Source organism: Lathyrus oleraceus, chromosome 3 (assembly GCF_024323335.1).
Source record: "Lathyrus oleraceus cultivar Zhongwan6 chromosome 3, CAAS_Psat_ZW6_1.0, whole genome shotgun sequence".
Taxonomy (NCBI): domain Eukaryota; kingdom Viridiplantae; phylum Streptophyta; class Magnoliopsida; order Fabales; family Fabaceae; genus Lathyrus; species Lathyrus oleraceus.
Window position 1 is genome coordinate 193736189 of NC_066581.1, and position 10177 is coordinate 193746365.

General features: G+C 39.6%; 1 protein-coding gene across 1 annotated transcript; it reads left to right on the forward strand.

The window, feature by feature from the left end:
* Positions 1-1916: 1916 nt before the first annotated feature.
* Positions 1917-2986, forward strand: LOC127130366 (uncharacterized). The gene is made up of 2 exons (XM_051059389.1): positions 1917-2270; positions 2339-2986. Exons 1-2 carry the CDS (start codon positions 1917-1919, stop codon positions 2984-2986), a joined length of 1002 nt encoding a protein of 333 aa, XP_050915346.1.
* Positions 2987-10177: the final 7191 nt, after the last annotated feature.

Sequence of the window (10177 nt, forward strand, 5' to 3'; positions counted from 1 at the left end):
ACTTAATTAATCAACTTTAATCCGTTTTCAAATACCGGTAACTTCACTATTAGAAATTAGCAGCAACAATTATTAAATAAACCTTATTACAGTGTATAACTATATTTGTAAATTACAGTGTTATGAATTGGCTTAATAAACCTCATATATATTATTTTAACACATCAAGAAAGAAGAATCCTAAAAATCTCAAAAACACAAATCAAGCAATCACTTTAATTTTTTACTTTTTATAAAAGAAGAATGAATAAAGTTTTTTACCTGTTAGATGTCAATCACTTTAATTTGTTCTGATTCCGGTGTCGGTAGCAAACCCATATTAGAAAGAAAGGAAAGGTAAGAGCTTTTTACTTTATCTGTATTTTAACCTAACTTTGAATGAAAAAGAAAAAATAAAAATTAATTTTAATTTAAAATAAGGATGTTTTAGTAATTTAATGTATATGAATTAAAAAAAAGTTGAGGGGTGGTCGTGGCCTTCCCATGTCCCCCCTCAGTTCTGCCACTGTTTGAAGTAATACAATTTACCTTTACTTTTCCAGAAATACATCTCTTTACTTTTTTATTTCAAACAGTCTTTTACTTCTTTATTTCAAACAATTTTAATACTTCTTCATTTCGAACACTTATCTTTGCTACTCATTTATCATCAGTTCCTTTTACAGTTTTTTTAATTCATATTAGCCTTTTACTGTCTAAGTTTAATCATCAGTTCTACAGACACTGTCGAAGTGTTCATGGTTACTAGAATTCACTTTAAAAACAATTAGCACATGTCCTAGGAACAATCTGATCGACCCTGTGAGTAACCAAATTTAGTAATTTGGAAAATCAGCGGTTGTTTACCAAATTTCAGAGTAAACAAATTGGCACGCCCGTGCTAACGTTTTTGGAATTGCTTTTATTTTTGGTTGTTAATTCATTTTTTTTTTGGAAAAAAGTTTGTTGTATGTTATTAAGGAGTGGTAAAGTAGCCATAAACAACGAACAAAGACCAAGGAGAGAATCCCATACGAGGATGGCGAATTTAAATGCACCAGATAACCAAAACTCTCAAAATCCATCAACCAGTAACATAACGTCTCATTCTTCTTCGATAGGGGCAAACACGAACACAATGCACGTGTCTGAAATAGTTCCATCCATGGCGAGTTCGATGCCAACGCATTCGATCTCCCATACTGAACCGATTTTAACTTACATCGGACCCAGGGGCCTCCACATACTCTCCTACCAATTGGAAATATTCCAAATAGGCCTCGGGTACCTCCTGGTTTCTCTATACCATTTGGTGGTCGAGAACAGCCATATGGAATGGCAACTTCAGTGATGGCCAGTTTACACAACGCTGCTTCGACCTTCTCAGAACCAGTGGTTAACATAAATTCTCCAGTACAAGGATCTGGTGTTAACATGGTTCTAAATAACCAATCTTCAGGTTTGAGACACCAGACACAACTACCTAGTCTTACCAATAACTCCGCAGCAGTGTGGAGACAACAGATGGACGGAAGTAATCATGAGATGGTTCAAATGTTAACCCAAACATTGACCACCGTATTAAATCCTCTAATATAAAATACGACTCATTCGAATCAACAGATGACAGCGCAGGTGGCGTGAATGTCTGAATTCCTGGGTGTACCACAGCCCTAGCGACATCCTCCCAAGGATTGGGTAACAGAAAACCAGGGGGCAACCTTCGAAGAAGACCTTACGATCAACCAGATTCCACAAAATCAACTGCAACCAAAGATGGTAAATCAGGAAGTAGGAGTTGTACCCCCTAGGATCGAACCATAAATACCCAGAGAAGGGAACCAAGGGTAGTAATGGTAAATAGAAACCAAAACGCCGATGATATCATACGGCAAGTTTGACATGACGATTTAGCAGCGGATAATAATCTAGCAGCCATGGTCGAGAGGATTATTGCTCGAAATGGGGTAAATATTGCCCTTCAAAGGCCAAATTATACATCACCTCTGTTAGAGTATATCTTACAGGCGGAAGCACCCCCTAGAACAAAAATCCCCAAATTCACTAAGTTTTATGGGGATACTACTGAATCCACTATCGAACATGTGGCTAGATATTTAATTGAGGCAGGAGACATGTCAAACCATGAGAACCTTAGGATAAAGTTTTTCCCAAGTTCTCTCACAAAGAATGCCTTCACATGGTTCACCACCTTGCCACAAAGTTCGATCCACACTTGGAGTCAACTAGAGAGAATGTTCCATGAGCAGTTTTACATGGGACAAACAAAGGTAAGTCTGAAGGAATTGGCTAGTATCAAACGAAAGTTTACTGAGCCAATTGATGACTATCTGAATAGGCTTCGTTACTCAAAGCTATGTGTTTTACACAAGTTCCAGAGCATGAACTGGTCGAAATGGCCGCAGGGGGCCTTGATTATTCGATTAGGAAGAAATTAGATACCCAATATCTGAGAGATATGGCCCAACTGGCCGATAGGGTTCGACAGTTAGAACGTTTGAAGGAAGAAAATGCTAGAGCAAATAAAAACAAAAGGGTAGCCTATGTCGATTTCAGAAATGATGATGAAGGGTCCTGTAACGGACTTTCAAACTTCGACGAAAATGAGATCTATCTTGCTGAATTGAAGCAAAGGCCACCTTACGCGTGCAAAGTTTTGGCCCATTCGAATGGAAAAAACCCTATCGAACCAGAAAAGAATGATAAATTTCCTAAGAAAACTTATACTTTCGACGTTACAAAATATGATGAAATTTTTGACTTGTTAGTTAAGGATGGTCATATGATAGTACCCCCGGGTGCTAAAGTGCCTCATTTAGAACAAAGAAAGAAAAGAGGGTTTTACAAATACCATGGTTTTCTGGGTCATAAAACATCTCAATGTTTTCTTTTCAGGGATCTTGTGCAGAATTCCATCCAAGAAGGGAGACTCAAATTTGGAGACAAAACTCAGAGCCAGATGAAGGTCGACTATGATCCTCTGTAAGTAGCGGATGCCCATTATACGGAGCCAGAGGAAGTGAACCTAGTCGAAGTCACTGATGATTTCGACATGACAGAAGTAACTGAAGACTTTGTCAATGAACCTGTTATGGCTAAGGTTTCTGAACGTCTTGATCAGGAATATCTTAATGACTTCATTCAAAAAGTTGTGGGAGATGCCACCAACAAGAGCGTTGATGTCTCAAATGTTGGAATCACTGAAGATTCAAATCCGATGATAATCACCAAGGAAACCGCTGATGGTTTCGTGCAGATAGACAAGGCCACTGAGGGCCTTCAATTACAATTCCAGAAGTTAGACATCACTGAAGATGTCAACATGGAGGTTAATATGGTCGAGATATCCTAGGAGACCTCCATGGAAATTGACGATGAGTGTCGACATGAAGAATGTAACAAAATCTCCTTTCCAAAAGAGGACGAAACATTGTCTGACTTCCTCTGAAGGTGCCAGAAGAAGCAATCGGAAGTCATGTTGTGCCCTCGGTGCAGTGTTGTGTTCGATAAGAAGGAAACCTAAAATCTCGAGGGGGTAAGGAGGGAGAATCACCAAGGGGGTCACAAAGCTTTTCAAAGTCAACCGAATGTTCAAACCAAGGAGATACCATGATCCAAGACGGCCGATGGTGACACTTGGTGAAGCAAAGCGAAAAGGTCATGCTACTAAACCCATTTCTTTCAAACCTACTACAGAAGTGTCGAACGGGAAGTGGGTAAACCCAGTAGATGGCAGGAAACAGGTCAAGGGAAATGGCAGAGCTTCAAAGTCGAAAGAGGTTCGTCATTAGCTTACCGTAGAGAATTTTAGGCCGACAAAAGAGCCTCCCATGTCTCTGAGAATTATAAAGGAAAAAACCCTATGACAAGATCTCAATGGAGAAGGGAGCAGAGGAGAAGGAAAGCCCAGAGGGATGCTGGTGAAAAAGACAAAGCTGAGTCTAGCACTAACGTACCTGCGAGACAAAGGGAAAAATCAAGCTCTACAAAAGGAAATTTAATGATCCAGCAGAGGTGGCCAGAGAAAGGTATAGTCAAACGGCTGTTGAGGACGAGATGTTGACTGATAATTTCGACTCAGGATCTGAGGCTTCCCTAGATATCTTAGTCAGTGTGGTGTTTGTCATGCCTAGGGAGTTCGACCGCATCACTGAGGTCGAAGATACCGACAAAATTACGGAACGCGAGATGGCTGCTCCTAAGCCAGTATGCTACTACGTGATGAATAATGGGTGCGTTGAAGAGCAAAATGTCTTTTTTGAGAGACCCAACGAGGCTATGAAGAATCACCTAAAGCCTTTTTTCATCACTAGAAAGGTCGAAGATGTCCTCATTAATAAAATCATAATGGACTGTGGCGCGACCTTGAATTTGATTCCTCATCACATGCTGAGGAGAATTTTCAAGTATGACACTGATGTCAAACCTCATAATATGGTGCTTACCAACTACGAAGGTAAAGTGGGTTCCACCCTTGGTGTCATCCAAGTCGAGTTAACCGTAAGAACGGTCACAAGATCCACAATGTTTATGATTATGGAAAGGAAGGCCAACTATAATCTATTACTTGGAAAGGAGTGGATACACGGGGTCAGAGTTGTCCCATCCTAAATGCACCAGAGGATCATTATATGGCATCTAGATGGTATCATGGAAAATATAGAGGCAGATCAAGGGTACTTCAAAACCCTATCAATCATACCGACAGACGCCAGATCAATAAGCATTTGGCCAACATCTCTCCCTGTGATTCGGCCGATTTTACATTCACTCCTGATGACAACGCTTAGTGCTCCCTGTCGTTGCACCCTTACAATGGCTTTCACTGGGACAGAGAAGTAGTAGGCGAAGACGACTTTGGATACTTATGAGCGTCTGGAATTGAATCCACGGGTTAGGGAAGCGAATTTAGTGTTGATGACTGAGTTTGCAGCTTTAAAAAGGATTTCGGCTTACATAGCCGAAAACAAGCAACAATTGGCCTTAGAGGCCGAGGTAAAAAACATGGTTATCGAAGCCAGTGAAGTTTTTCATCCAATAGGTCCTGGTAAGGACTTTGACCCAATGCCACCTGACAAGGGTCAAAACGAAGAGCAAGGCCAGATGCTCGATGCTATCTACGACGATTAGCCTTTAGGTTTCGAGAAGGATCCGCTAGCAACAAATGCTAAAATGTTGGCTCAGGATCCACTAGAGTAAATAGACTTGGGAGAGGGATTAATAAAGAGACCAACTTACATCAGTGCCAATATCCATCCTCAATTAAAAGTCGAAGTGATCCAGTTATTGAAAGACTTCAAACACTGTTTTGCATGGGACTATGATGAGATGCCTGGTTTGAGCAGAGATTTGGTTGAGTTGAAGCTACCAATCAAGCCTAGAAAGAAGCCCATTAAGCATAACCCAGAGTGATTTGCACCAGCAATACTCTCGAAGATCAAAGAAGAGGTCGAAAGGCTCCTTCGTTGTAACTTCATTCGCACAACCGGGTATGTCGAATGGTTAGCTAATATTGTGCTTGTTATTAAAAAGAATGGTACTTTGAGGGTTTACATAGATTTTATAGATTTAAATACTGCAACCCCAAAGGATGAATATTTGATGTCAGTGGCAGAAATGCTAGTCGATTCCGCTGCAGGCTATGAATATTTAAGCATGCTTAATGGATATTATGTGTATAATCAAATATTTATTGCAGAAGAGGATGTCTCAAAAATAGCATTTTGATGCCCTAGAGCCTTAGGCACCTACGAATGGCTGGTGATGCCTTTTGGTTTGAAAAATGATAGGGCAACCTACCAAAGAGAAATGAATTCGATCTTCCATGATTTTATAGAGACTTTTATGCAAATCTACATAGATGATATTGTCATTAAGTCTGTTTCAGGGAAGAGTCATATAGACCATCTTCGAATATCCTTCGGAAGGATGAGAAAGCATGGTCAGAAAATGAATCCTCTCAAATGCGCTTTTTGTGTACAGGTTGGGGATTTCTTAGGCTTTGTGGTCCACAAAAAAGGAATTGAAATAAACCAGAATAAGACCAAAGCCATAATGGAACCGAAAGTGCCATAACGAAGAAAGAATTGCAGTCACTACTAGGCAAGATCAATTTCCTGAGGAGATTCATCTCAAACCTTAGTGGGAAGACACAAGCTTTTTCACCATTGCTTCGACTAAACAAGGAAGGGTTCGAATGGAGGTAGGCTCAACAAGAAGCATTTGATAAGATTAAAGCATACTTGAGTCATCCACCAATCCTGACGCCACCTTGTAGAAATAAGAGTATGAGATTGTACATATATGCGTCTGACAAGACTTTAGGGAGCATGTTGGCTCAAGAAGATGATAATGGCGTCGGAAGAGCTATCTATTACCTCAGCAGGGTCTTAAATGATGCAGAAACTAGGTATAACATAGTTGAAAAATTGTGTTTATGCTTGTATTTCTCTTGCACAAAGTTGAAGCATTATATAAAACCTGTTGATGTTTATGTTTCATCTCATTTCGACGTTATTAAACATATGTTGTCCAAACCGATTTTGCATAGTCGAATTGGGAAGTGGGCATTAGCATTAACCGGATTTTCTTTAATGTACATGCCATTAAAGGTTATTAAGGGACAAGTGGTAGCAGATTTTATAGTCGACCACTCCATAGACGCAAATGCACTACACTACCTTGAATTAGAACCTTGGAAGTTGTACTTCGATGGGTCTAGTCACAAGGATGGAACATGCATAAGAGTGCTAATTATTTCTACTAATAAAATCCCAACAAGACTCAAGTACAGAGTAGAGGGTCTCTGCTCAAACAATGAGGCCAAATATGAAGCCCTCATAGCTGGACTTGAAATATTGTTGGAATTGGGGGCAACTCGAGTCGAAATAATGGGAGACTCAAAGTTAGTCATAAAACAGATCACAAAAGAATACATATTTATTAAGGAGAATTTAATTATGTACTTCATAATAGCCAGTTGATTGTTAAAAAGATTCGAGATGGCTAATATTTAACATATACCTCGATTGGAAAATCAAGTGGCTAATGATTTGGCTCAAATTACATCTGGGTATAAAATTTCAAAAGAAAAATTGCAAAAAGTCATTGAAGTCAAAGGAAAAGTTGTATCAACCAGATTAATCCCCTCAGACTTAGAAAAGACAAAGCTAGGATACGCTGATGAAGGAAACTTCGAAATATTAGCAATAGACAATCTTACAAATGAATATTGGAGGAAACCAATAGTGGAATATCTACAGAATCCAATGGCGTCTGCTGATCGGAAAACCAGGTACCGAATGTTAAGTTAAGTGGGTTCGCCAACACTGTTTAAGACATCCGCTATAGAAGTTGGCACAGAGGAAGTTGTGGTTTTGGTTCGAACGACGATACTTGCGCCACCCTGAAATCAACACAATCGAAACAATGAGTGATGAAAGACAGTATTTGGGAAGCCTTCTTGACCCCCAAGATTCTATTTCTTGTTTCTTGGATGGAGATGGGAAAGTCCTGATAAACCATTTTGGACCATACTTCCTGGAGGCAAATGGGGTCATGCTCGAAGTGAAAACATGGCGCTTGGCGAACATCATTATGTAGCCCATGAAAGTTGGTTGCAAGACTTGTCCTTCGTCACTGGGAGTCAGCTAGGCCAGTCGAATGCCTTTGATCCTTCTGTTTTTAACCTCCTCAGTCTCTTCGTCAACGAGGCCTTTGTTTAGTAGACTAGCCTCGAAGGTGGCATTGAGCTAAAGTTGCAATAGCCAAAAGGGGCCAGAGAGGAGAAGATTCCCTTTTTCGCCCAAATTCTTCGATTGAGAGACTCCATCACTCAATGACTCATAGAGACTCGCCAATATCATCTCACTTAGGCAAATATCATGTCCAACATGTAGTTGATTCACCAAGGTGAGATATTTCTTGGCAACTTGCAAAGACTTCGAGCAGAAGACATAGTGAGACAACCACAGGGCCAATAAAGTTATATGCTTCACGTCGTAGATAGTGTCAGTATCTTTGTCATGGTAATGGGCGATGTGAGTCGAATATGCTACTCGAGAGGTCGAACAGGCTATGGTGTCTGCAACATCGATTTCAGGATCGTAGGTATATCCAGTAGGTTTTAGCCCTGTGATAGCGGCTAAGTCGAAAAGTGTTGGTGTGGCCATGACACATGGAAGGTGAAAAGTATAGTGTGTACTATCCCAAAAGTACAATGAAGAAACCAATATAGAGGTGCTATACTCCAACTCTATCTTAGACAACATGATGAGGTCATAAATGCCCGTGTCTTTCCAGTTCTGGGATTTAGCTTTCTCTATTTTCTTTAACCAATCTAAATAATCAGTGGGGTCTTTGAATGTGGGGGTAGCGCGGAAAACTTTGAATCCATTGTTCATAAACCTTAAATTTATGGTTTCATTAGCCTTAGGGTTTTCAGTGGTGGTTATTCCAGTCCTAGGGTTTTTTGCTTGCCCTATAGGCTTGCATTTGTGATAAGAGGGGAAATATTCTCTAAGCTTGCTAGAATCAATGTCTAAATCAGTTAGAGGCTCAGATAATGCATGAGTTTTTCCAGAAACAGAAACAGGGATAAGTACCTGAGAAGCATAGATTATGTGTTGCTCTTTCATTTTAGGTTCTGGTATGTATTGTTGGTTGCCCATCGCTATTGGAGCAGACAATATGGTGAAAGGAGGAGGCTCCGAGATCGTCTTGGGAGCTTTTGTTTTAGTACTTGTGGTCTTGATAGCCACGCTTACTTCTTTAGGGGCTTTGCTTGAAGTTGTCATTTCTGTTGGAGATTGAAAGAGAGAAATCTGGGTTTGGTGGTTGAAGATTGTTTGAAGAGAAGTAGCTGGAGCGTTTGGAAGTTCAGAAAGCGTAAAGTGTGAAATGGGTAAGTTTGTGGATTTTATAGGCGTGCTTGGAAGAGAAAACGCTTCAAATCAGCATTAATGGTTGACAAGTTAGTGGGACACGTGTCTTCTTTGGGCAGTGTGATGGAGAGATGTTAATTAATATTTGAACCCATGATTTTCTAGAGTCTAGGAAACGTGATGAGTGAAAAGATTCGATTGTGGGTTGAGGAGACGTGGTTAGAAAAAGGTAATGATAATTCTGACGTCACCAGACAACTGGAGAAACTGAAAGGTTTTATAACATTGGAACACCTGGCAAAATGTCAAAGTTGTTTGAGGCGTCGAAACGTATTCTCAAAAAGATGTCTTTTTCTCTCATATGTTGAAAAATAACATTTTTATGGGGCAATTTGTTAGCTCATAATTTCAACGCCCGCTATAGAATTACCAAAAGGGAAATCCTATGAAGAGATGTTTTCGACCATGAAGAGATGTTTTCGACCATGTAGAGATGTTTCGACAGGATATGGTATTAAACGGATACAGTCGAAAGTCCCTGGGTAATAAGGGTCAGCATACAATTAGGACTTATAAATATTTCTTCAAATGGTTGAAGGCGGTTTTCAATTGAAGATTCAAAATTCAAATAAAGGAGGGAACCATGCTCTTATCTGAAACTGCTGAAGGTACACGTAGGGCATAATGGATATTTGCATCCATGCAAAGTGCCATGTGTCTCAACACGATTGAAGGGCCGCTAGAAACGGTTATTTCGATTGAGTATAAATAAAGGGTCTTAGTGTTAGGATCAAGGGGTGGAAAAGTCTGTACAGAGTCTGTAAAATTTACCAAGTACCCATGTGAAGAGAAACCGTAAAAATCAAGAAATGTACGTTTGTTTACACCATTGTCAGTTATTTTGAAGTAATACAGTTTACCTTTACTTTTCTAGAAATACATCTCTTTACTTTTTTATTTCAAACAGTCTTTTACTTATTTATTTCAAATAGATTTAATACTTCTTCATTTCGAACACTTGCCTTTGCTACTCAGTTATCATCAGTTCCTTTTACAGTTTTTTTTATTCATATTAGCCTTTTACTGTCTAAGTTTAATCATCAGTTCCATAGACACTATCGAAGTGTTCATAGTTACTAGAGTTCACTTTAAAAACAATTAGCACATGTCCTAGGATCAATCTGATCGATCCTGTGAGTAACCAAATTTAGTAATTTGGAAGATCAGCGGTTGTATGCCAAATTTTACAGTAAAGACTCACACACCGTCTTTTCTCTCTTTCTTCCTTCTTCCTC

What these genes read in the sequence shown, in the direction of transcription:
- LOC127130366 (XM_051059389.1), top strand. Translation starts at nt 1,917, where the DNA reads ATGGTCGAGAGGATTATTGCTCGAAATGGGGTAAATATTGCCCTTCAA. An exon ending in TTTACATGGGACAAACAAAG is followed by an intron (nt 2,271 to 2,338) that starts GTAAGTCTGAAG and finishes CTATCTGAATAG; the next exon opens with GCTTCGTTACTCAAAGCTAT.